Source organism: Scophthalmus maximus, chromosome 10 (genome assembly GCF_022379125.1).
Source record: "Scophthalmus maximus strain ysfricsl-2021 chromosome 10, ASM2237912v1, whole genome shotgun sequence".
NCBI lineage: Eukaryota > Metazoa > Chordata > Actinopteri > Pleuronectiformes > Scophthalmidae > Scophthalmus > Scophthalmus maximus.
In genome coordinates, this window is record NC_061524.1 from 2308691 (window position 1) to 2336666 (window position 27976).

General features: G+C 48.8%; 1 protein-coding gene across 1 annotated transcript; it reads left to right on the plus strand.

Annotated features, from left to right (window-relative positions):
- The first annotated feature begins 271 nt into the window (after positions 1-271).
- arfgef3 (ARFGEF family member 3) lies at positions 272-23333 on the plus strand. Its single transcript, XM_047335090.1, has 42 exons — positions 272-615; positions 2230-2281; positions 2635-2716; positions 3114-3254; positions 3381-3449; positions 4059-4175; positions 4330-4369; positions 4702-4786; positions 4983-5087; positions 5173-5297; positions 5490-5737; positions 5833-5945; positions 6233-6365; positions 6469-7058; positions 7361-7713; positions 8385-8551; positions 8824-8995; positions 9079-9186; positions 9459-9674; positions 9913-10023; positions 10378-10528; positions 10754-11074; positions 12082-12215; positions 12429-12571; positions 12660-12839; positions 12932-13073; positions 13539-13661; positions 13769-13872; positions 13974-14118; positions 14211-14339; positions 14453-14629; positions 14720-14834; positions 15593-15695; positions 18298-18429; positions 19059-19189; positions 19537-19545; positions 19648-19866; positions 19959-20130; positions 20393-20494; positions 20596-20993; positions 21070-21514; positions 22025-23333. Exons 1-42 carry the CDS (start codon positions 531-533, stop codon positions 22214-22216), a joined length of 6879 nt encoding a protein of 2292 aa, XP_047191046.1. The 5' UTR covers positions 272-530; the 3' UTR covers positions 22217-23333.
- Positions 23334-27976: the final 4643 nt, after the last annotated feature.

Here is a 27976-nt window from a genome sequence, read left to right on the forward strand (position 1 = left end):
AAGACAATATTTTCTATTTGATGTGCTTGGTGGGAAAAGGCTTTTATTGTGAAGGCAGCTTCCTCCACCTGTCGCGCTGCTGCTGAGAGCCAATCAGGAGCCAATCTCACTCCGTCAATCCCTTCCGTGTTTTCATCCCTCAGTCGTGTAAATGTCGTGTTGCCAGGTTGGAGGAGTTCGCCTTTTACCGGAACGGATTTCCACAACTCGGCGGTGCTGAGGGGGTCAGAAGCCGGGGGCAGGAGGAGAAGGGGGACGGGTAATGTTCAGAGGGCCTCCGCGGATTAAAAGCCTGGAGCCACCGGCGCCTCCTCCCTCCCTCCACCTCCAGAGGAACTGACATCATCATCAGCCGCTCGTCGGGAATGAATCATCATCACAGCAGAAGGGTGGAGGAGGAGGAGGAGGAGGAGGCGGGCGGGGTTAAGAGATGCTGTCACTGAGACGAACACACACGAACACAAACGCACCCAGAGTCCGAGTCGCCGGGGATTATAACGCCGCTCGCGTTCTTCTCCTCCGCCAACACGATGGAGGAAATCCTGCGGAAACTGCACAAAGACGCGTCCGGACACAAGCACAAAGGAATCCGCGACGCCTGCGTCTCCGCCCGCGGTGAGTGTCCGGCTGCCTCCGCCCCCCCGCGGTGTCCACCTGCTGGTGTTAGCTAACAGCTGCTAACAGCTGCTAACATCTGCTAACAGCTGCTACTGTGACGATCCCGGATTATTTCAGGTGTCAAACACCGACAGTGACGGAGATGATGGAGGACGAGGAGGAGGAGGGGGTCCATCCTCCTCCTCCTCCTCCTCATCCTCATCTTCATCATCAGGAAACCTGATGCACCTGTACCGGGATCATCACATTGAACTAAATGTAATATTCATTAAAAAACACATAATAAAGACACACAATAAAGTTCCTGTTTACAAGAAGGAACCTAAACGCATCATTTTGAATCAGGTTTTTTAATTTTATCCTATTTTCTATATAATGTGATGAACAAACATCCTATAAAGATTTAAAAAAAAGTTCCTTAAAACATCCTTTTAAAAAAAACACCACTGAAGGAAATCTTTTTAGGTTTTATGAATTTCATTATGAATCAAAAATCAGACACGCAGGTATTAGACAGATCCACTTATGTGTGTGTGTATATATATATATATATATATATATATATATACACACATATATGTGTATCTGTATCAGAAATTTCACTTCTCTAAATCTTCGTCCTCGCAAACTAAACTTACCGCTTTGTCTTTTACTTCAACACTAAAAATAAGAATTTCCTCTGGAAAATACCACTCCCTGTTTCTCTTCTTCTTTTCTTGACAGCAACAGTGTGTTTCCTTTGCCCTGATTGTGACCTCACAGGCAAAAACGACCTGAGGGATACGTCAGTCCACGAGTTTTATCTTTATCCTTGCTGTCGTGAGAATTATTTGAATATTAAAATCGATGTGCACACTCGTGCACACTCCTGTATATTCACACACACACACACACACACACACACACATATACACACACACACATATACACACACACACACACACACACACACACACACACACACACACACAGAGAGAGTTTATGAGTAAAGTGACGTATATGAAACCAGACGTGTCACTTCTCTCTGTTGTCTGAATCAACTTTATCAGCCAATGAAATGTGCCGTCTGGAGACACGCCCACAACGTCAATCAAGGTGGAGCTGATTGTCAGAGAGGGAAGCCGGACGTCCCGCCTTAAACACACACACACACACACACACACACACACACACACACACACACACACACACACACACACACACACACACACACACACACACCCCCCACACACACACACACAAACACACAAACCTCGACATGTTTTCAGAATAACAGGAGTTCCATGCTGCAGGTCTCATATTTCATATTTCCATCTATAAATGTAAAGTTTGTCCCTTTCTACTTAAAGGAAACATATTCTGATCATATTCATGTTCATAATGTTAATGTGTATTATTACATTAAAAGGCTTTTATTAATGCTCTGATGATCAGTAAACACATCAGTTTCCATCCTCTGTCTCTTTAAGGCCCCTCCCTCCCAGTGAAGCCCTCTCTGCTCTGATTGGCCAGCTGGCCTCAGCACACAAAACAAATCTTTCATCAGTTCAGTGGAATTGAGTGAATATGGAATTTAACGTGTCCTTTTTCTTTGTTCCATTCATTTTTCAGAAACCCTGGCATCTCCGAGCAGGTCGGCCAAAGTTTCAGCTTCTCAGCTCCGGTGAGTTTCAACCAGACACAATGAAGTGTCATTCTGGTACAGCTCAGTGGGTTACACCACTGACTGCGGTACAGGGGTTCGATTCCAGGTTCCTTCATGCTGAAATTGATGTAATGTTTAACGTTGTGTCCTTCGTGGCGTCTCAACGCTGCTCTACAGCCTCATAGATAGAGTGCAGACTCAATGAAGCCGCCGTTGCCTTGTGAGGCGGTGGCTTCCTGCATCTTCACCCGTTTGAACAGTGTCGATGTGACAGCTCAGAGATGAAGCTCAGTCAACTGCAAACACTGAGCGAGACGAAGCCCCGGGAGAAAGTTTCAGCTGAATCTTTTCTTCTTCTTTGTGTGTTGCAGAGAGATCTGTCTCCTTCCTCTTCAAATGGCTCTGGAGTCTAAAAACAGCAGACTGGGACAGACGGCGCTCGCTGGGATGCAGGTACAGAACCTGAAGAACCGTGGCCTCAAATAATCAAGACTTTCCTCATCGAACCTGGAAAACTACAACTGAGACTAAAACTACAACTGAGACTTAAACTACAACTGAGACTTAAACTACAACTGAGACTAAAACTACAACTGAGACTTAAACTACAACTGAGACTTAAACTACAACTGAGACTAAAACTACAACTAAGACTAAAACTACAACTGAGACTAAAACTACAACTGAGTCTAAAACTACAACTGAGACTTAAACTACAACTGAGACTAAAACTACAGCTGAGACTTAAACTACAGCTGAGAATCCAGACGATTTTTTTTATCTGTCCTCTGCACGATTCGTTGTAAACTCTGACTCGACCGTCGCCCTTCCTCTGTCTCTGTCCAATCAGAAGCTGCTGTGTGAGGAGCGCTTTGTGGGCGGAGTTGGCGAGGAGGCGGAGCTTCGGGAGAAGCAGCTGGTCAGCAAGATGTTGGAGGCCGTCAGGGTCACGCCCGCTCTGCATGAGGACCTGCAGGTGGAGGTGATGAAGGTATGGTGTCATCTCCTCCTCCTCCTCCTCATCAGCCCACGAACATACTGCATTTTTATTATATATCATATAGTTCTAAATGCTCATATTTCTTCTTCTCTGACTGTCTCTGCCTCCGGTGTCCAGGTCCTGCTGTGCATCACCTACTCACCGAACTTTGACATTAATGGCGACTCCATCCTGAGGATCGCTGAGGTGAGACTATGTGCATATGTATATATATATATATATATATATATATATATGTATATATATATATAAACATATTTGTCTGTTGATTGATTCAAACACAATCAGCAGAGATGATCTTTGTGTGGATGTTTTCATGATCACTTCCTGTGATGCTCCGAAGAAAACGAGTCACAGTTTACCTCTTATGTTTTCACAGATTGAACCTGATTTTTAACTTAATCTACTGAAATTGCAGTAGTTGTCGGTGACCTATTGACCTTTGTAGGTGATTTCACTGAACCTGAGCGTTTTTCCTTTTTTTAGTAAAAAAAAATTGGAATAATAATATATGAAAATACAATTATTGTTGTTATTGTCTTTTAAACATCATTGAACTCGTTTTAAGGAACAATAGAGAAGTCGCTCCTTTCCCAGAGAGCCACGTCCTCCGGCCTTAGTCTGGTCACCATGGTAACCAGTGTGACGCCATGGAAACCTCCCCGGTCGTTCAGTGTGTCTGTTGGTGACTGTGCGTCACACACTTTGTGTTTCTGTGACTCAGACAATAGAGGGGTGTGTGTGTGTGTGTGTGTGTGTGTGCGCGTGTGTGTGTGCGTGCGTGTGTGTGCGCAGGTGTGTATCGAGACCTACCTGTCCAGCTGTCACCAGCGCAGCATCAACACGGCGGTGAGAGCGACGTTGAGTCAGATTCTGGGCGACCTGGCGCTTCAGCTGCGGCACCGACAAGAGGTCACTCTCTCTCTCACACACACACACACACACACACACACACACACACACACACACACACACACACACACACACACACACACACACACTTTTGAAACCCAAAAGTCGTGTCAACCCAGTAACGGTAACGGGCCTCGTGCTGTTTCCTCCTCAGGGAGCAGACGGAGACGAGGCGACGCCGCTGCAGAGGAAAGGTACGTGAGGGGGGCGGAGCTTACAGCTGGAGGGCGGGGACAGAACAGCAGCTTTGGATTTCATTAGATCGTACAGAGCTGCGGTCAAAACCTCAAAACACTCTCGACTTCCCTCAGCACGTCTTCTTTCCTCAGAATGTCTCCTTTCATGTGCATATTGAATAATAGATGTGTGTGTGTGTGTGTGTGTGTGTGTGTGTGTGTGTGTGTGTGTGTGTGTGTGTGTGTGTGTGTGTGTGTGTGTGTGTGTGTGTGTGTGTGTGTGTGTGTGTGTGTGTGTGTGTGTGTGTGTGTGTGTGTGTGTGTGTGTGTGTGTGCGTGCGTGTGTGCAGATGTCTCTCCCACCAGTCAGGCTCTGTGTGAAGATGTGGTGACCGTCCTGACCGTTTTCTGTGAGAAGCTGGAGTCTGTCGACAGGTGAAACTCTTTTTTTTTTTAGAAGAGACATTATTAAGAGATCTTCTAAAGTCTGTAAGAAAATCATCTCAAAGTGTTGAAATTATATTGAAAATCTTCTCTTTAAAACGATCTTGCAGAGATCAAAGATCTTAATTGTTCCTGTGATGCAGAGCAGTTTGACATGTTGAAGGTCACTTTCCTTCTCTCCTCACAGTGAGAACCAGCTGCTACAGCTGCTCTACCTCGAGTGTCTCCTCTCCATGCTCAGCAGCTGTCCTCCCACAATGCACCTGTCCAGAGGTTTTACCGACCTCGTGTGGTGAGACCCGTTACACGTCTGCAGCGTCTACGTCCCCCCCTCTCGCGTTCTGTTTCCTGATTCGGTTCTCGTTCGTTCCTCTCAGGAAGCAGCTCTGTCCGTCGCTCGTGGCGATCATGGGAAATCCCGTCAACGACAAGACCATCACTTCCCACCACGGCCACACGGGGGCAGTGGACCGGGACCGGCTCTCAGACAGACCCAGTCTGGGTAACTAGAGTGGTGGCAATCAGTGACTGTATATAAAGACCATCAGCGACTGTTTATAAAGACCATCAGCGACTGTATATGAAGACGATCACTGACTGTATATAAAGATAAAGTTGATGTTAAACTCTCTTTTCGTTCCTCGACTGTGATGAACATGTCAATAATCAATGTGATGTTTCTGCCTCTTGTCAGGGATCAATCAGGACGCTGACTCCTGCGGCGGAGGCGTGTCCGATCAGGGCCGGGGATCCGGCTGCTCCTCCAGTGCCCCCGCCAGGATCGCGCCGGTGGTGCGGACGGTGTGTTACATCGCGGCAGAGCTGGTGCGTCTGGTCAGCTGCGTGGAGTCCATGAAGCCGGTGCTGCAGTCGCTCTACCACAGGATCCTGCTGTACCCGCCGCCGCAGCACCGCACCGAGGCCATCCGCATCATGAAGGAGGTGGGAGGAGCCGACTGGCGGCGGCGGCGCTGACCTTTTAATAAAACATGTATTAGACAGTTTCTTTCGTATGTGTGTGTGTGTGTGTGTGTTAGATCCTGGGCAGCCCCCAGCGGCTGTACGACCTCGCCGGTCCGTGTGTAGCTGAACCCGAAACCAGGAAACGCTCCTTCTCAAAGAGGAAGTCGCACCTGGACCTGCTGAAGCTGTCAGTAACTCCTCCCACTTTCTCTCTCTCTTTATGCTGATGAGTTGAGTCATGTGATGTCATAATGTTGCCGTGCTCTTAAAGCTACACGCTCTACATGAAGCTTAGTGTTTACTCTCGTCTGCTCAGGCTCAGATTTACATCCGGCCTCAGGAGACGTTCAAGTTGACATTTCCCAGTGGGAACTTCCATCATTTGACGATGAAGAGCCAATTTCATGACCAGTGTTTCACTTCATCGCTGATTAATATAAACTTTGGCTCCTGTGTGTGTGCGCGTCCTGTCAGAGTGATGGATGGCATGACGGAGGCGTGTGTGAAGGGAGGCATCGAGGCGTGCTACTCCTCCGTCTCCTGTGCCTGCGCTCTCCTCGGGGCGCTGGACGAGCTGTCGCAGGGTCGAGGCCTCCAGCCGGAGCAGGTACGAGTCCCGACGCCTCAAGGCAACGACGGGCGGAGATTCTGTGGTAGAACTTTGATGTTTGTGTTGAGAAAGAGCAGGTCAGTAAAGCTGCTTTCTTCAGGCTCGGCTTCTCCTCAGGCGACTGGATGACCTGAGGGATGGGACGGAGTCGACGCGCGAGTCCGTGGAGATCAACGAGGCCGACTTCAGGTGGCAGAGACACGTCCTGTCGTCCGAGCAGCCTGCGTGGGACCCCGCCTCCAACATGGCCGCCATGGGGGCCGCCGAGCGCAGCCCTGACATAAGCATCAGCATCACCACAGAGACGGGACAGACCACCCTGGACCTGGAGGGGGAGGGGGAGGGGCTCGGCCTGGGCCAGGGACATACTACTCCAGAGGAGTGCGGGGAGGACGCCGGCCTCCCCTCACTCTCACTCTGCGGCGGCCGGGAGGTGGCCAAGCGTGAAGAGAGGGCGGAGCCAGACCTGAGGAACCGTCAGGGGGAGGGGGGTGGAAGGGCAGGGGAGGTCGAGGGGAGGGGGGGGAGAGGAGGAGGAGGTGGGGGTGGGGGTGGGGGTGTGGTTCCTCCAGATGTTGTCCAGAGGAGTCACGGCCTCGTTTACCCCGACATCACCAACTTCCTGTCTGTGGAGTCCAGGACCAGGTCGCACCATGTGGGAGGGTCCCGGTACAGCGAGAGCAACTTCAGGTACGTGTGTGTGTGTGTGTGTGTGTGTGTGTGTGTGTGTGTGTGTGTGTGTGTGTGTGTGTGTGTGTGTGTGTGTGTGTGTGTGTGTGTGTGTGTGTGTGTGTGTGTGTGTGTGTGTGTGTGTGTGTGTGTGTGTGTGTGTGTGTGTGTGTGTGGTGTGTTTCAGATTAACTTCCTGTCTCGGAAGCAGCCTGACTCTCAGAAGTGTTGATGATATTAAGCTTTTTTTCCCGACGATAAATCAGTCGATCAGTAACAATGTTATAGAAACGATGTAACGCATCTACCTGTTGCTCCAGCAGTGTGGAGGAGCAGGACCTGTCGCGGACAGAGTTCGACTCCTGCGACCAGTACTCCATGGCGGCGGAGAAAGACTCGGGCCGCTCGGACGTCTCCGACATGGGCTCGGACAACGTCTCGCTGGCCGACGAGGAGCAGCAGACGCCCCGCGACTGCCCGGGCCACCGCTCGCTGCGCTCCGCCGCCCTGTCGCTCAAGCTGCTCCGCCACCAGGAGGCCGACCAGCAGAGCGCCCGGCTCTTCGTCCAGTCGCTGGCCACGCTGCTGCCGCGGCTGCTGGGGCTCGCCACCGCCGCGGAGGTGGACCTGACGCTGCAGAGCTTCTCCTCCAACTTCTGCAGCGGACTCCAGGCTGGTGTGTGTGTGTGTGTGTGTGTGTGTGTGTGTGTGTGTGTGTGTGTGTGTGTGTGTGTGTGTGTGTGTGTGTGTGTGTGTGTGTGTGTGTGTGTGTGTGTGTGTGTGTGTGTGTGTGTGTGTGTGTGTGTGTGTGTGTGTGTGTGTGTGTGTGTGTGTGTCAGTTGAACAAACAGGATATTTGATGAAGGTGTAGAGTTACAGCTAAAGTAAATATATCTTCCTGTGTAAACACCTGCGGCATGTTTTCATGTTCAGGTACTTTCATAAAAAACAAGTCGACTTCAACTCCCAGGATGCATTTCAGCCAGACACCAGCCCAGTTAAAGAGAAAATCAAAAACTAAATCTGCTGCAGTGGATAAAACATTCAGCAGGTGGAATGATCTCACTCTCTGACAGGCAGCAGTCTTCTGCTCTGGACCAACCTCAGCAAGGGCTCATGGGTAATGTAGTGTTTTCAACTCCAGATTGTAGCAGGAGCGAAGAATTGGAATGAGAGATCCACAATCCACCTGTGAGAGCACAAGGCCTGCTGGGAGTTTTAGCGACGTCAGGCTGTATATCCCGTGAACAGATTGTGTCTCTCCTTCACCTGTAGATTTGTTATTCTTATTTATCACAGCCAGGTTTATAAATACAAGCGGCTGTAATTCCCCCTCCCGTCCTCCAGGTGGGATCCACTCCCCGGGCTTCGAGACCGGCGACTCCCTGAGCTGTCAGTCTCTGATGAACGCGGACGGCCTCTACCTGGTGTCGTACTACGCCCTGCTGCTCAACCTCAAGCTCTGCTGCTGCGACTACTACAGGCGCCGGACGCTGGCGCCCGCCCTCGGCCCGGTGAGCGTCCGCGTCTCCTCCCGCTCGTGGGACAAAAACCTCCGAATCAGCTGATTTTCACATTTCTGACGAGTCACCGTGTGACGTTCACTTTCATCAGGGACAAATCAGCGAACCAAAGCTTGAAATGATTCATCATTATTTCATCTCTTTCTTCATCTCTTGTAGTATTTAAAAAAAAAAATCTTTGTCTGTTTTTATTCTGTAAAACACTGTAGGAGAGACAATATCTAAAGCGTGTGTGTGTGTTTGCGTGTGTGCGTGTGGTGCAGAAGGAGTTTGTCCGTCTGATCCAGAGCAGCGGCGTCCTCGTGGTTCTGTCTCAGGTCTGGATTGAGGAGCTCTACCACCAGGTGTTGGAGCGCAACCTGCTGGCGGAGGCTGGTTACTGGGGCTCGCCAGAGGAACACACACACACCCTGCCACTCATCACCATGCTGACAGGTACACGCTTCTACTACTACTACTACTAGTAACATTCTTTCTATTACAGTAACAATCTATTCCATCACCTCCTCCCCTCCCAGATATCGACGGTCTGGGCAGCAGTGCAATCGGCGGTCAACTGATCAGACGTCCGTGCAGTCAGCTGCCAATCAGATGCGACAAGACCAGCAGCGACAGCGCGACGGCAGGTGAGAGAACCGCAGGAACACCTGTCGCGTGGATAAATATAGATGTGAATACATATTGTGGACAGTGTTTCCCTCAATCATTAATCAACGGGCCTGTGTGTGTGTGTGTGTGTGTGTGTGTGTGTGTGTGTGTGTGTGTGTGTGTGTGTGTGTGTGTGTGTGTGTGTGTGTGTGTGTGTGTGTGTGTGTGTGTGTGTGTGTGTGTGTGTGTGTGTGTGTGTGTGTGTGTGTGTGTGTGTGTGTGTGTGTGTGTGTGTGTGTGTGTGTTTCAGGAGCCGTGTTCTCACGCTTCATCCTCACCGGCGTCTGGAGGAACCTGATGGACGTGCTGTCGACGCCGCTGACGGGCCGCATGGCGGGCAGCTCCCGGGGCCTGGCCTTCATCCTGGGAGCAGAGGGGCTGAAGGAGCAGAGCCAGAGGGAGAGAGACGCCATCTGCCTCAGTCTGGACGGCCTGAGGAAGGCGGCCGCGCTCAGCTGCGCCCTGGGTGGGTTTTATGTCAGGTTCTAGAGGTTAAGTTTCCCTTTGTGCGGCGAAGAGACGGTGAGTGTGTCCTTACAGCGTGCGTGTGTGTGTGTGTGTGTGTGTGTGTGTGTGTGTGTGTGTGTGTGTGTGTGTGTGTGTGTGTGTGTGTGTGTGTGTGTGTGTGTGTGTGTGTGTGTGTGTGTGTGTGTGTGTGTGTGTGTGTGTGTGTGTGTGTGTGTGTGTGTGTGTGTGTCTGTCAGGTGTGGCAGCAAACTGTGCATCAGCTTTAGCCCAGATGGCGGCGGCTTCCTGTGTGCAGGAGGAGAAGGACGAGAAGGAGGTGGGAGAGACGGGAGACGCCATCACACAAGGTACAGAGAGAACACACAGAGACACACACACACACACACACACACACACACACACACACACACACACACACACACTCTTACCTACTTACTTACCAACCCAACTACTTACCTACCTACCTACCTACCCAATGACCTACTTACCTAACTACCTTCCTATGTATGTACCTGCACCTGCCCACATACCCAGTATCCAACTTACTTACATACCTATCCAACTATTTACCTACATACCTACCTACCCACTTTCCTCCTTCCTACCTACTCACTTACCTAAATACATACCTATCTAGTTACTTACCGACTTACCTGTGTGTGTGTGTGCGTGCGTATGTGTGTGTGTGCGTGTGTGTCCAGTGAAGCAGCGTGTCGAGCAGCGTCTGGAGCAGATGTCTCGTCCTCAGGGAGTTCGTCTCCACACGGCCCACGTGTTGTGTATGGACGCCATCCTGAACGTGGGACTGGAGATGGGGAGCCACAACCACGACTGCTGGCCGCACGTCTTCAGGTACAAACACACGCACACACAGACACACACACACACACACATATAACTCATGTTTTCATTCAGTTGAAGAGACGGCGTCCGGTTTCCCACGAGTGAAATAGAGAAAAAAAAATAAAGGGCTTGAAATAGAAATAAACAATATTAGATGTTAAACAGCTCAAGAAGAAACTGAAAGTTCTGGAAGTTGTTTTGTCATTGTCCAATCAATCAATCTCTCTCGCTCAGGGTGACCGAGTACATCAGTTCACTGGAGCACACCCACTTCAGCGACGGCTCCCCTCTGCCGTCGTCTCTGACCACCATCACGCAGCAAAGCCAGCAGGCGGCTGCCGGCGTGGACCAGGGGCTGGAGCTGAGCTGCGAGCCCAGTCCCGAGGCCTCGGAGTTGGGCCTGAGCCAGCCGGTCATCCAGCCTCTGTCCATCCAGGAGCTGCTGAGGGAGAGCGGCCGGGCGGGAGGCCGCGGTCTGGACCTGAGGGGCGGGAGCCTGATGACGGGGCACGGCGCCGCCACGGCCGTCTGCACGCTGTCGACGCAGGCGGACAGGTGAGTCCACGCCGCATGTTTATCACATGTTCATCACGTGTTCATCACATATTTAACCCTGAAGTCAATTTAAATTCCCATAAAAGTCAGATGAATCAAATATGTCAGTCAAAAAAATCTCATGTAATCAATTTATAAAAAATTATAATTTGTGAAAGTAAAAAAAAAAAAAAGATGTTATGAAATCAAAAAAGATAGAATATTGTTTTATTCAGAGAATTAATTTGACATAACCTTGGCAGGAGGTGATGTCTGTTTCCAACCACAAGGTGTCAGCAGCAGAACAGAGCTGTCGGAGTGTATTTCAGACACACACACACATACACACACATTTATGATAAATAGTTATATATTTTTGTAAAATACATGTTTTTCAGAGCTTGTGTAAAATTGTGATAATTTTTGTCAAGTTTTTGGGGTCATAACTCGTCATAGAAAACACATTTAGATCTATAAATGGGTCCTCACAAGTATAGAGATACAAATGTATATGTTGTTTATACTCGTGAATCTGCGCGTGATAACAGTGGCGCACTTATTAAAGTTTATTTTCCCTAGGCTCAACACACACACAAACAAACACACACAGCTGTAAACATGCTGTGTGTGTGTGTGTGTGTGTGTGTGTGTGTGTGTGTGTGTGTGTGTGTTCTGGGGATCATCTGTTATATAAGCAGTTATCTGGGCTTTTAGTATCAAATAAAAAACGGTCCTCTCTGATCTTTTGGAGCAGATGGACTGAACACATTAGAAACCCCCCCACCCCCCCATAAAAACAGAGAAAGAAAAACAAAACAAAACTCGGCTGTGAAACATCAGAATATTCACTTTTAATCACTGTTTTCACACCAATCAAATGTCCAGCCGCCATTTAAAGTGTGTGTGTGTGTGTGTGTGTGTGTGTGTGTGTGTGTGTGTGTGTGTGTGTGTGTGTGTGTGTGTGTGTGTGTGTGTGTGTGTGTGTGTGTGTGTGTGTGTGTGTGTGTGTGTGTGTGTGTGTGTCGCAGGTTGTTTGAAGAAGCTGCCACCAAACTCAACATGGTGGGTTTGGTGTTCTTCCTGCAGCAGCTGAGAAAAGCGTCCCAGTCTCAACTGTTCGACTCCGTCACTGAGACGGGAGACTACTCACTGGCGATGCCCGGTAACACACACACACACACACACACACACGCTTACACACACACACACGCTTACACACACACACACACACACACACACACACCCCGAAGTCACCAACACTAACCGTGAAGCAGCTTCCGCCCTTTATTCCCGGGGTCTTTCCTCCATCTTTCTTTTCTTCTTCTTCCCTTTGTTTCTTCCCGGGTGATCTCATCACACGTGTGTGCGTCCGCAGGCGAGGCCAAGTCGACGCTGGAGCACCGCAGCCTCCTGCTGTGCCGCCTGGGCGAGGCCATGCTGCGGATCGCCAGGAACAAGAACCGACCGCTGCTCCACATGATGAGGGCGTGGAGCGTGGTGGCGCCACACCTGGTGGAGGTGGGTAACTGCAGCCTTTTTACATTTATTTAAGGTCTACTTTGAAAACTCACAGTAAACACACGCTAAATGTTTCCTCTTGGTCCAGGCGGCGTGCCACAAAGAGCGCCATGTGTCCCAGAGGGCCGTCTCCTTCATCCACGACGTCCTGCTGGAGGTGCTGACGAGCTGGGCGGAGCTTCCTCACTTCCACGTGAACGAGGCCCTGTTCCGCCCGCTGGAGCACGCCATGCAGCTGGAGCTATGCGACGAGGACGTGCAGGACCAGGTGGGTGGAGTCTCCGCCCCCTTTTCAGGTGGACGAGCGGCGCCGGTCGGTCGCTCGGCTCTGACGGTGTCTCTGCACTCGTCTCACCGCAGGTGGTCACGTCGATCGGCGAGCTGGTGGAGATGTGCTCGCCTCAGATCCTGTCGGGCTGGAGGCCTCTGTTCAGCGCCCTGAGGACGGTGCACAGCAGCAAGACGGACACCAAGGACTACCTGCTGGGAGAGTACGCCATGGGTCCGTCTGCACTCTCTGCTGACACACGACACACCTTCATCACACGTCATCGCCATCATCATCAGGGCTGAACGTCGGCTGTGAAAAATCTTTGATTGGACTTTTCTCTCATGTTTTCTTCACCTCCCTCCACCCTTCTCTCCTCTGTCCCCCCCTCCATCCTTCTCTCCTCCCCTCCTCACTCTCTCCCTCCATCCTGCCCTATCTCCTCCCCTTCTCCCTCCCTTTCTCCTGCGATCCTCTCCTCCTCTGTATCTCCTTCCTTCCCTCTCTCCTCTCCTCTTGCCTCCCTCCTCTCCTCCCCTCCTCTTCTCTCCTCCCTCCCTCTCTCCTTCACTCCTGTCCTCCCCTCTTGCCTTCCTCTCTCTTCCCCTCCTCTCCTCCTCTGTCCCTCCATCCTTCCCTCTCTTCCCCCCTCCTCCCCTCTTGCCTCCCTCCATCCTTCCCTCTCTCCTCCCCTCTCAGGAAAGTCCCAGGCTCCGGTCTTCGATGTCTTTGAAGCTTTCATCAACACCGACAACATCCAGGTTTTTGCGAACGCTGCCACCGACTACATCATGTGCCTGATGAAGTTCGTCAAAGGTTTAGGTTTGTCCCACCAGACGTTGCCTTCAAAAACCGTTGGTGATTTTAAACTTCGCGTCTTTAATCAGGTTGTGTGTGTGTGTGTAACGTGTGTGTGTGTGTGTGTGTAGGGGAGGTGGACTATAAGGAGATCGGAGACTGCGTCCTCGTGTCGGGTCACAGCTCCACTGACCTCTGCCTCCCGGCGCTCGACTACCTCCGCAGATGTTCGCAGGTCGGACCCTCAGATGCAGAAACGTGTTGCAGGTCATTTTTTTTCTTCTTCTTCTTCGTTTCCCATGAACTAACGGAGCTGCGATTGCATTTGATTGACAGCTGCTGGCCAAGATCTACAGGATGCCGTCCAAGCCCGTGTTCCTGGGGGCGAGGCTCGCCAGCCTGCCCATGAGGTCACAGGAGCGCTCTGTCAGCAGCGAGGACGGGATGGACTGCGTCCTCCAGGAGTTTGACGATGACACAGGTAAATTACGCTGCCCCGCTCCCCTGTGCTCTGCTCTGTACGACCCTCTGCTCTGGTGCCTGAATGCTCCATCGCCACGTTGGCTCCTGCAGGTCTGATCCAGGTCTGGATCCTGTTGCTGGAGCAGCTCACAGCTGCAGTTTCCAACTGTCCTCGACAGCACCAGCCCCCGACCCTGGAGCTGCTCTTCAGTCTGCTGAGAGAGGTCACCTCTGTACCAGGTAACACACACACACACACACACACACACACACACACACACACACACACACACACACACACACACACACACAGAGTGTGACTCCACCTTTAACTCCTCCTCCTCCCGCCGCAGGTCCGGGGTTCGCCATCTTCTCCGTCATCCAGCTGCTGCTTCCTGTGATGTCACTGTGGCTGCAGCGTAGCCACGGCGACCACGCGTACTGGGACATGGCAGCGGCAAACTTCAAACACGCCATCGGCCTCTCGTGTGAGCTGGTGGTGGAGCACGTCAACAGCTTCATACACTCGGGTGAGTTGCGGCGTCCTCCTCGCTTGTTTGTTTGTTTCCTCACGTTGCCGCGGTTGCCTCCTCACGTTGTCGTTGTGTTGTCGTACACAGACATTGGCTACGAGTCCCAAATCAACCTGATGTTGAAGGACTTGTTCAAGCTGCTGGTTTCCTGTGTGTCGGAACCTGCGGAGACCATCTCCAGAGTGGGCTGCTCTTGCATCAGGTGAGCTCACCTGCACTCGCCTGTCAATCACCTGTCAATCACCTGTCACACATCAGCAGAGGGAATCTACAGCATCTAACAGTTTTACAGTATGAACTTTATTACACTGTTTCTCTCTTTCTCTCTCTCTCTCTCTCTCTCTCTCTCTCTCTTTCTCTCTCTCCCTCTCGCCCTTTCTCTCTCTCTCACTGTCTCTCGCTCGCTCTCTCTCTCTCTCGCCCTCTCGCCCTTGACATGTGTCCGGACACGAGCTGACACAAATGTACGTGTCTCTGGTGAGAGCCAGAGTGAGAGTGGATTTCAGATTCCACTCTCTGATGAACGACATACAGGAGTTTTTAAACCAGTGGTGTTTCACCACGGCTGTGTGTTCAGTGAAGGAGGGAGAGCTCATCTCTCCCTCTCTTTTTCTCTCCCTTTCTCACTCGTTCTCTCTCTTTTTCGCCCTCGCTCTCTTTTTAAGCGCATTTGTAAAAACGGCCCTGGTTTTTCTGGTGAATTTTTGAATAAAGTTGTTTTCAAAAATCAAAAATCTCTCCCCCTTGCCCTTTCTCTCTCTTTCTCACTCGTTCTCTCTCTTTCTCGCCCTCTCTCTCTCCCTCTTGCCCTTTCTCTCTCTCTTTCTTGCCCTCTCTCTCTCTCTGTCTGGTTTTTCTCTGTCCTCAGTTGACTTGACAGAATTCAACATGAACTCTATAAATCAGTCTCTCTGTGTGCATTCATGGACGGACCTGGTCTTGACTCTGTCTCCTCTGCAGGTATGTGCTGGTGACGGTTGGTCCCGTGTTCACGGAGGAGATGTGGCGTCTGGCGTGCTGCGCTCTGCAGGACGCTTTCTCTGCAACGCTGGAACCGGTCAAGGTACAAACACACAATGTTAACACACTGTGTAGGCAAGAAAAAGAACAACCATACACATGTTGGAACCGTGTCTCTCTCACACACACACACAAACACACACACACACACACACACACACACACACACACAGTGCGCTGGTCACCACGTAATCCAGCGAGCCACAATCTGCAGCCGCTGGTTGGAACAGGAGTGATCTGCTGTTGACATGCTGACACTCCACGTTAAGCTTGACAGCCCCAGTTAACACATACACACACACATACACACACACACACACACACACACACACGCCATTGATTTAGTTACTCTGTTAATAGGTTTGTCAACAAAACCCCAACAATGTTCCCGATCTTCCTGATCGCCCCCTGGTGTTTGGCTGCAGTATAAGTCATAAGCCGCACATGTGTGTGTGTATGTGCGCGTGTGTGCATGTGTGTTTGTGTGTGTTTGTTAGAGGTGACACCGCAAGGCATTTTATTAGTGGATGTTGTGTGTTCCTGCAGTTGCATGACAATCTGCAGCTAAGCAGCTTTACAGCTTAGAGCAGTGTGTGTGTGTGTGTGTGTGTGTGTGTGTGTGTGTGTGTGTGTCAGCGTGATGATGATGATCATCTTATCTCCATTGACAGATTTTTTTTTTTTGCTTGTTGACTTCAGGTCATGTGATTCTGCTGGACGATGAACATGATGTCGTTTCCCTCTTTGTTGTTTGTGGTGAAAACTCTTTCAACTGGTGTTTGTCAGTTTAGCGTGTAGAAGCTCCAAATGCGGCCTCGAACGCTCCGAGACGCTCGGACACACGTGTCGACCGTGTGTTTATGTGACTGCAGCGACACTATTGTTTATGATGTGGTCATTTCTATAAGATTCTTCTGTCACACTTACACACTGAGCCTGAAGTTTCAGGACGTCACAGAAAGTAAACAGTCTTTTCTCTGGTGGATTAGTCGAGTAAGTCAGTAAAGTTTCTTTGTAAAGCTCATTTGAACACAAGAGAGTAAGCCGACAAAACGATATTAAAGAAACACGAAGAAAAAAAAGAAACACACAAACGAGCAGAGACGAGCAGAGCATTACAGACAGATAAACAGATTAGTGGGACAGTGAGTGAAATGTGTCTTTAGCCCAGATTTAAAAAGCAGAGACGGAGCAAGCTTGTCTGGCTTCTGTCCGAGAGTGGCAGCTGGAAAAGCTCCGTCACCTCTTGAGTTTTAGTCGTGAACCGCGGCACAAACAAGATTTTATTTGATTTCTGATCTGAGCTGAGAGCTTATGATTGAGGTCCGAGCTCTACAGCAAGACGGGCTGAACGTTTAGAAACAATCAGCGAGGTCTTACAGTAGATTCAAGAATAACAGGAAGTGAAGTGAAGATCATCAACAGACAAAGTTAACAAAGACGGGAAAAAGTGCCCAAACATATGAGAATACTGAGCTGATGGTAATTATTGGGGAAAAATCATTGTGATTTTAACGGAACAGAAGGGGTCCCGGGATGGATCCCTGAGGGACTCCGCATGTGAGCTTTTTTTTGGAGCAGAACTTCAGGAACTGGAAGCTTCAGGAAAACGTAGCAGCTGCGACGTTTAACGTGTTTTTTAATTACTTGCTTTTCCTTATTGATCTACGTCACTACGTATCATGTAACAAGTATCTACGAACACGCAAATAGGAACATGTAACTAGGAACACGTAGCTAGGAACACGCAAATAGGAAAACCTAAGTAGAAACTAGAAGATGTACCCACGAACACTTAAAGGAAATAACTAGAAACAGGCAAATAGGAAAACTTAAGTAGAAACAACTAAAAAGTAACTAGAAGATGTAACTACAAACATGTAAGAAGTAACTACAAAAGCATAACGAGGAACGCGTAAATAGTAACTATGAATACGTAACTAGGAGCATGAAACGTTTTAACATGAGGGTTACCATTTAAACGTGAGTTGATTAATTGTTGGCCAGAGATTTAAATGATGTTAAACTCACATGTGAGCTTGACCCAGATGAAGTTGGTGTAAATGTAAATGTCTCTCTTGAGAGAATGTGAAGGACCAACTGACGTCAGAGCTTAACATGAACATGTAGCCGAAGCTTTCGGACACATTAACACGTGACCTCTGACTTGGGTTTATAGAAAAGCTGATTTCATCCATAAGCGACGAATTCAGGTCACATTAAATGTATGTTTTGCTAAACGGTTTGGATTCATCTGCTCAGACTCGGTCGCGCTCGGAGCTCCACCCCAGACCCAACAGGCTCCTCCCACATTTACATCTGCGCCAGATCTCTGCCTCACTCTCACAGAATCAGTCAGTAAATGTATCTGATCGTTTTTTTTAATGAATTATTCCCTGTGGAATCATCGAACATGTCAACAAAAAACCTTCTGTCTAACAATGTTAAAGAATGAGATCAAACATCTCTGGCTCCGCCCCCTTTGTCCAGATCCACAACAACGTGTCACTGATTCATTCTTTTCTGCACGTTCCATCAGACAGACAGAAGGACCTAGTTCCTGGAAATTTGTTCAGGAGCTTCTGTGTGATTCCATGTCCGTCTTTTGACTCCGCCTCCGTCTCTTCCCGGGTGTCTCCCTGCAGAACCTCCTGGCCTGTTTCCACAGCGGGTCGGACAGTTTTTCCGGCGACGCCTGCGAGGTGAAGGTGGCGGCTCCGTCCCACTCGCCCTCCGCCGAGGCCGAGTACTGGAGGATCAAAGCTATGGCTCAGCAGGTCAGCACCGCGACCACTGCGGGTCGTCATATGACGAGCGAAACAGATTCCGTTGAATCCAAAAGTAAAATGTTTAAATTAGAATATTTGTTTTTCTCAGTGAAATCTTGAGTATAATGTAGTTTCTAATGAAGGTAAGGGTGTGTTTCATTTGTTTGCCTGCCCGGCTCAACCTTTCCCAGGATTCATAGCGCACCGGTGACGATCCTTCCAACCGTGGTCAGCTGCCGCTCCGTTGCTAGGCGACAGCGGTAAGGGGCGGAATACGCTGGTCACGGCAAACACGAAATCCGGCGTAGACCAGACCGCTTCATTTTCTTTCCTAGACCACACCCTCCTAAGGAAGGCGGAGCCTGAAGTGGAACGCCGCCGTTATTTTGAGGGAGACCCCTGGTGGCAGAAAATGACATGTGCATTTAAAAAAAAAAAGTTTCAATTTGTTCGTTTGTTTTCATCCTTCGTTTTCATCCGGACTTTTTTCAGCTTCGGTCTCTTCAGACGGATACTGTAGTTCTGATCATCTCGAGACTCCGCCCAGTTTAAACACGTGTCACTGGCGCTGTGATTGACGAGACGTGTCCCGTGTCTCAGGTCGTCATGTGATTGACAAGACGTGTCCCGTGTCTCAGGTCTTCATGTTGGACACTCAGTGTTCTCCGAAGACGCCCAGCAGTAAGGACGGCTTCGAGCACGCTCAGTCCTGCGTCCTCATCATCGAGATGCCGTCCGACCAGCTGTCCAACGGACACGCTCAGAAGAGGTGAGACACACACAGGCGCCATCTTGGATCCCGTGGTCGTTCGCTGAGCACCTGAACTTTGTCACTGCTTTTAAATCCCTTCTTCGAACATCAGATTTTTTTTAAAAGCTTCAATCTCGGTGTGAATTTCAATTTAGGTAATTCAATTTTATTTAATGTTTTGTTTAAAAAACGTGCTTATTTTTATTATTGTTTTTCCTGTTGATGCACATAAACAATAAAATTAGACTATTTCATTTCCCCTGTAAGTTTGTGTCAAAATCATTAAATCAACATTAAATCTATTTTTTAATTTAAATTTAAAATGTGAATCTAACTCTTTGATTTTCTTTCTGCTGCTGCTCCAGGAAAATCGGGTAAGACAGTTTGTCCTGTGGAGTCAATGATGTGTACAGTACGTACAGTCTGTGTACTTGTACTCACCTTGTGTACTTGTACTCAAACTGTGGACTGTGCAGGATCCCGTTCCGGACCATCGTGGTCAGCCTGCTGTCCCACCAGGTGCTGCTGCAGAACCTCTCCGACATCCTGCTGGAGGAGTTCGTCAAGCAGCCCGAAGGTCACGAGCGGGTCACGCCTGTGACCTCTGACCCCGGCAGACCCACCGCGGGCTTCCTGCGCTACATCTCCATGACCAACCTCGCCATAATCCTGGACCTGCTGCTGGACTCCTACAGGTTTTTCCTGATCGCTCTGACGAACAGTATTGACCTGATGTTGTTGTTGATCGGTTTCCGACGCGGTAACGTGTTGCTCCGCCTCCCTGCAGGACGGCGCGCGACTTCGACACCCGCCCGGGGCTGAAGTACCTGCTGATGAAGGTGTCGGGCGTCTGCGGGGCGGCGAACCTCTACCGTCAGTCGGCCATGAGCTTCAACCTGTACTTCCAGGCTCTGCTGAGCGCCACCCTGAGTCAGGCCGACGGCATGACGGCTCAGCAGGTATAGTCGCCACTATAGTCGCTAATGTTTCCCTCCAGTTTTAGATCTGAACTGGTGAGTTTTTGTGTGGTTTGATGAAACGAGTTCGTAGCAGCTGATTTTATTTGTTTATTTTGATTTAACAAAATTAAAAGTAGCTGCACCAGAGTTTGCTAGTCGCTGAGTTTTCAAATTCATCCTCTGTAGTCACTCGCACATTAACCAACGTCCCAGCAACGCATCGGCTTCATTTGTCGTCAGGAAGTTGTGTCTGTGTTCCCAGGTGAAGAGGATCCTGTACGAGGAAGAGGAGCACAGCTCTGACTCCTCCCACCCCGGATCGGCCTCGTCAGAGGACGAAGACATCTTTGAAGAAACGGCTCAGGTGACACAGCCGATCTCTGATCAGGTCACATCCTAACGTTTTCCTCAAAGTTAAAAAAAAAAATCTAAAATCCTCCTCTTTCGTCTCTGTCTCCCCGGCAGGTCAGTCCCCCTCGCGGACGGGACAAGCGTCACCAGTGGCGAGCGCCCATCCCGTCGCTCAGCGTGCAGCCGCTGGGCGGCGGCGACTGGGCATGGCTGGTGAAACGGCTCTACAAGTTGTGCATGGATCTGTGCAACAGCTACATCCAGATGCACCGGGACCTGGAGAGCACGCTGGAGGAGGCGGCGCTGCTCCGAGGAGGAGGAGGAGGAGGAGGAGGAGGAGGGGATCACATCTTCCTCCTGCCTCTCTTCCAATCAGAGACCTCCACCCCGACGTCAGTGGGCGGGCTTTCGGCGAGGGGGACGCCTTCGGAGGATGGCGGGTACAGGTGTCAGGTGGCGGATGTGAGCGCAGCATCGCCAGGAGACACGCCCACACCGAGTCCGGGACTCAGGTCTGACTGCGTCACATCACACATCAGGCTGAAACGTAACGTGTCGACTGAAACCAGCTGTTTCGTCTCTCCACAGCTGCACAGGAAGTCTGCCGCGCAGGGACTCCGGTGCCACGGCGAGCTCGGGAGGCGGAGCTCCAGGCAGCGTCGGGACGGGAAGGAGAAAGGAATGGTGGGAAAGTGCCGGGAACAAGCTGTACACCATCGCCACCGACAAAACCATCAGCAAACTGATGCTGGAGTACAAACGCAGGAAGCAGCAGCAGCCGCCGCCGCAGAGCCACGTCAACCTGTTCATGAAAGAGCAGGGCCGGGCAGGCTCCGCCGCAGGGGGAGGGATCGTCGGCGAGCCGCAGAGGCCCCCGCAGAGGCCACAGCAGTTGGTGGACCAGCAGGGGCCACCACTGAGGCACTCGGTGAGCGCCGGACCCGAGGTCCTGAGGCAGGAGAAGAGACCGAGGTCCGGATCCACCATCAGCTCCCACAGCATCTCACTGAGAGACTCCGAGGCCCAGATACAGGTGAGACACCGCGACATCATCAACACGTGACATCATCATTAACACCATGACATCATCATTAACACATCATCAACACCGTGACATCATCATTAACACCACGACATCATCATCAACACAACATCAACACCGTGACATCATCAACACCAGGTTTTCAGGTCTTGTCTGTTTTCAACTGTTGGTTCCACAGGTTGTCGTGGTTAACATAGTTGTCGTGGACGTCATTCATTTTTCTCACTTCCTGTTTGCAGCATAGGCCTCTCTGAATGGCTGCTGGGCCACGATCAAACCCTTAGATTGTAAAATAAGATGGGTGTCGAAGCTAAAATATCAGGTGTACATCCGTCTGTGTTTATTCGTACGAAGTTCGCAAAACGCTTCAGAAACACATCGCAAAAAAACCGACTTCCTGTCTGATCGAGACCTGTGCTCCTGATCAGTAGATCGACATGGCGGTGACGTTGGCGTGTGCAGTTAAAACTCTTTGTTGAAATGTTTTGTCGCCCCCTGCAGGCGTGGACCAACATGGTCTTGACTCTCCTCAACCAGACGCTCCTGCTGACGGACGCCTCCTTCCTGGCGCTGCAGCCGGCGCTCTACCCGTGCCTCAGCCAGTTGTCCTGCCACGTCACCGACGCCCGGGTCCGCCAGGCGCTGCGCGAGTGGCTGGGCCGCGTGGGCCGACTCTATGACATCATACTGTGACGCTGCGGCGATGCAGACGGTTGGTCGGTCGGTGAAGGACGTAAACAGGAAATGGAGTCGCAGTCTGACGTTGTTTCACGCCATCTTGTGGCGGCGTCACTGCGACGTCATCTGACTGGTGAAAAGACGATTGGTCGTGATGAATCTGATTGACAGCCTCTGGACGACACGGGCAGACGTCATGTGACATGAGGGTCAACGATCTGATTGGCTGATGGTTTGTGAATGATATAAAATATGATTAATTTAGTTTCCCCCCTCATGTGGACATACATGTGCAGTGTAACATGGGAACTGTAGTTCACCTGCACACGGGTTGTTTTCAGTTTCCACATCGTAAAGAAACGTCGCAGCTCCTTCCGCCTTTTGTCCGCCGCTCGTTTTGCCGCGTACATTCCTGCTCATGGTCATTTAGCGACGTGTCCTGGCCTCTGACCTGCTGTGATGATGATGATGATGATGAGGAGAAACCTGTGAGTCCTGTCACACGACCTCTGACCCCCGCGTCCCAGACATCTACTGTACGCACGCCAAAGAGAAAAAGTCCCGTCTGAACCTGCACTCAGAGTCAGAGTGAGACCTCGTCACGTTCTGATGGAGACTGTCGAGGATCTCTGATCGGATCTGTTTGTGAATGTTTCTGTAGAAACTTGAACTTCTGTCTCGTTTTATTTAAACCAAACTGTTTGTTTGTTCTGCTGTAAATTCTGTGTTTGTATAATTTGCTTCTAATTTTTAATATTTCATGTGTTTCATTTCCATAGTTTCTCTGATACGAGCAGGTCACTGACAGACTCCTGTTTAAACTACAGACTGTATAATATCTCCGATATTCAGGCGCAGCCATTTTGTGCTCTTTTTTTACTTTAGTCCATATGTCCCAACTGCTTACATGGTGGGGGCGGAGCTTATGACCTGTACTGCAGCCAGACACCGGGGGGGGGAATCATGATGATCTTTATTTAAAGTCTGTGGTTTATTTGTTTGTGAGTTTCAGCTGCTTCTTGTTCTGTAACCAAAACAGCTTTGACACGTGAAGACAATTGATTCAATTTATGTGATTATTGATTATCAGCTTCTGATCAGTTGATTAAAATGCTTCAACGTGCTGACGAACGATGGTTTCCACGATCTTGAGTCCTGTTGTTCGTGACCGAGCTGCGTCCTGCTCCCCTGAGGACGAACCCTTGCGCCGACCACTGTGTAACTTTTTTTGCGGTTGCATCCGGTGGTAAAGTTGCTTACTGCAGACAACTGAGCACACGACAGGGGGACACTTTATGGTGTAGCACCGCCGATTCCGTTTTCCGGTTTCCGGCAGCGTCTGATAATTCCATGAAATTCTGAAATGTCTCCTTTAATATTACACACTGTAGCTTTAAGGACTTGAGGACTCGTTAGCTCGTGTTGACGATGCTGAAAATGAAAAGTAATGTTTTCACATCCACTTCCTGTTCGTCCAGCTGGTTGTTCCTGAGTCTGGACTGACTGGATGGATGAATGTAGTGATGAGTGTTGAGCTGATGCGAACTTTGGCCGCTCGGACCATATTGAGGGCAGGCGGGGGGGGGGGGGGCGTGAGGGGGGCGGGGCATCTGAAGCGCCTGAGAAGATTTACTCTTCTTTCCCTTCGAGGTCGTTCTCTCTCTTCTCCTGCTTCATTCACTCCCCTCTCTCTCTCTCTCTCTCCTTCCGACGCTCCCTCTATCACACGATGCAGCTAATAGTAAAGATATATTTATACGAAATATGTCACAGTTAGGAAACCTCGTCTAACCCTGAACTGGGGTTTCACATCTGTTCCCAGGATGTAGTCCAGCCTCCGCCCCCCCTGGTCCCGTCCCTGCTCCCCCCACCACCACCACCGGACGTCCCGTCACCACTTGCCCTTGTTTCCTGCAGCTTTATGGGGCGAGCAGCGAGCGGACAGATGTTGTCGACCGTCAGCTGCAACGAGAAGGATTTATTCTGTTAAGTCCATGATGGCGTTTCCATCAAAAAAAAAAAAAAAGCATTTGAATAATGAGACAGTGACATGAGACAATTCTGCACCGACTGTTCGATTCTGCACCGACTGTTCGATTCTCTCACTTGTTTCTTTCAGACTTAAACCTTTAGTTTGACGTTGTAGATCAACCTCCCCCGTCGCCCACCACGTGTCCCGCCATCACTCTTTCATTGTCTCTGATTCGCCGGTCTGACGACTCGTCTTCGTGTCGTCGTGCCGTGCCTCCAGCTGGGAGTCGGACAGTCGGGGGATTAATGTGCTCGCGTCGCTCAGAGCCTCAGCAGATTGTTGGCGTTTTTTAATAAAAAGTGGAATCGTGTGACTGTTCGCTTCACGCGTTTCAGCCTGAGCAGCTTCAGCTCGTGTCGTCGGACGCCGACGGACAAAGTGTTTGCGTGACCCAGACGTGTGACACAGTTTCTAAAGGGGGACGTCACATGACGCAGGGCGCCACAGTAACATACAGAACCACACATCGGCTGCTAATCTGTTTATGTTCACGTTTTTTGATTAAACGTGTTTGTGTTGCAGATGTTTCTGAGGATTCTGGGAAATGAGCTCGACCGAGTGCTCTTCAGAGGGACGGGACCATCATCGTCTTTATATACAGTCAGTGATCGTCTTTATATACAGTCAGTGATCGTCTTAATATACAGTCAGTGATCGTCTTTATATACAGTCACTGATCGTCTTTATATACAGTCACTGATCGTCTTTATATACAGTCAGTGATCATCTTTATATACAGTCAGTGATCATCTTTATATACAGTCAGTGATCATCTTTATATACAGTCAGTGATCGTCTTTATATACAGTCAGTGATCGTCTTTATATACAGTCGCTGATCGTCTTTATATACAGACACTGATCGTCTTAATATACAGTCACTGATCGTCTTTATATACAGTCAGTGATCGTCTTTATATACAGTCACTGATCGTCTTTATATACAGTCAGTGATCGTCTTTATATACAGTCAGTGATCGTCTTTATATACAGTCACTGATCGTCTTTATATACAGTCAGTGATCGTCTTTATATACAGTCACTGATCGTCTTTATATACAGTCACTGATCGTCTTTATATACAGTCACTGATCGTCTTTATATACAGTCAGTGATCGTCTTTATATACAGTCACTGATCGTCTTTATATACAGTCAGTGATCGTCTTTATATACAGTCAGTGATCGTCTTTATATACAGTCAGTGATCGTCTTTATATACAGTCAGTGATCGTCTCTATATACAGACAGTGATTGTCTTTATATACAGTCAGTGATCGTCTTTATATACAGTCACTGATCGTCTTTATATACAGTCAGTGATCGTCTTTATATACAGTCACTGATCGTCTTTATATACAGTCACTGATCGTCTTTATATACAGTCAGTGATCGTCTTTATATACAGTCTCTGATCGTCTCTATATACAGTCAGTGATCGTCTTTATATACAGTCAGTGATCGTCTTTATATACAGTCAGTGATCGTCTTTATATACAGTCAGTGATCGTCTTTATATACAGTCTCTGATCGTCTCTATATACAGTCACTGATCGTCTTTATATACAGTCACTGATCGTCTTTATATACAGTCACTGATCGTCTTTATATACAGTCACTGATCATCTTTATATACAGTCAGTGATCATCTTTATATACAGTCACTGATCGTCTTTATATACAGTCACTGATCGTCTTTATATACAGTAAGTTATTGTCTTTGTGTACAGTCATTGATCGTCTTTGACGCATCACGAGATAAAGAATGGAAACGACAGGACGATGACGTCGAGCTCAATTCTAAAAGTGAACATTCAACACTTTCATTTATTTACACCAGAATCGGAAAAAGAAAATTGGTGAAATTAATTTAATTTAATTTAATTAAATGAGGAAAATGAAGTTGGTGAGGGACGAGCGTTTTCAACTGTTTGTTGTTGACACACACACACACACACACACACACACACATACACACACACACAAACACACACACACAGTCTGCTGCCCCCACCCCCTCCTCCCTCCTCCTCTTCACATATTTCAGGCTTGTCACTTCTGAGCTGCGTCACTTTCTCCTCTGAACCGTCTCTGGACTCGTCGTCCTCCTCTGCTCTCGGGCCTGGTGGCCCCCTGGCTCCTCGTGGCCCCCGGCTCCTCGTGGCCCCCGGCTCCTCGTGGCCCCCGGCTCCCCGTGGCCCCCGGCACCTTGTGGCCCCCGGCTCCTCGCGGCCCCCCGGCTCCTCGTGGCCCCCCGGCTGCCCGCTTGGCCCCCCTTACAACCGGTCCACCATGCGCTCTCTGCTGGACAGCAGCTGGAGGAAGTTCGGCCCGGCGGGTCGAGACTCTCTGGACTGGTCGCCCGGCCCCTCGGCGCTGCCCTCCACCGACCGGCAGACCACGGTGAGTTCGATCCGGCTTTGACGACTTGGAGACTTTTTTATTATATTCATTTTAGTATATTATATTATAGACATATGAATCAATATTTCTTATTATTGATCTTCATAAAATGTAATCTGTAAATGGACAAAATTATAGCAGGAAGAAGTTAAATGAAGCAGAAATGTTTTGAAGCATTAAAATAATAAAACGTTCTGTTGAATTACTCTTAATCGGTTTTCAGAATAAAAGTCTGCATTTCTTCTAATTAAAGTCAAAGAAATCTGTGAGATTAAAATCTGCTCACAGTAAAACTGATGATGTTGTGCGGTTTTGTCAAATACCAGAGAAAGTGTGAAATGTTTTAAATATGTAATTTTTAAGTTTATTTATTAAATGCTTTTATTTATGATCTTATTTTATTCTATTTTAGCATAACTTTAGTTTATTAGGTGTTTTTATTTATGAGCTTATCATTTTAATGTCTTGCGCTGATTAACTGACTTGTGGATGTTAGAAACACAATTTAGTTTTTATGTGGAGCATAAAAATTACAAAAAAAAGAATCATGAATCATAAATAAAAGTAAATGTTAACCACGACACAGCTGTGTGGAAGCCAAACATATACACACACACGCACAGCTGATCCAGTAACGAGTAAACGGAATTAAATTCAAATAATGAAAAGGGTTAATTGTTAAATTGTTAATTCATGAAAAAAAAATCAGTTTTTCAGCGTTTTGACGTCAAGCTCAAAAGATTAAACTTTATTTTTGATTTGATTAGAATCTTTTAATGTTTTATCCAGACGTCGTCGCTGACCTTGAACCGTTTCCACGGCAACAGATTCATTCAGTGAAAAGAGGCCAAACGGATGTTTTTGGGCCGACGGCGCCACCTGCTGGTCACTTGACGTGACTTCACCACAGAGCTTCCGTGTCTGTCACGTCACAGCTAAATGAATATAATGAAACCATCAGCTGGTGTCATATGAATATAAAAAAACATTTCTGAAACAATAAACTATAAATCTTCTTAAGTATCCTCTTTGTTTTTGACACAAGCAACATCGAAACAACCGAAATGATCCATAACTAAAGAAATAAATATGTTAATGATGAAACGACGAGTCATAATCTCTGAGCTGCGATGTTTTCTCTCCTTGTTTCTGATGATGAAATATTAAAATGAAACGACCTATTCTGATGTTTGAGTTCGAAACCGATAAAATAAAATGATAATTTTTCTGATATATCAGCATATATATATGCTAACATTATGTTAAGATGTTATCAAACACTGTTGACAGAGAAATGCAGTTTTGATATTTTTTCAGTGTAACCATCAACTTTATAATAAAT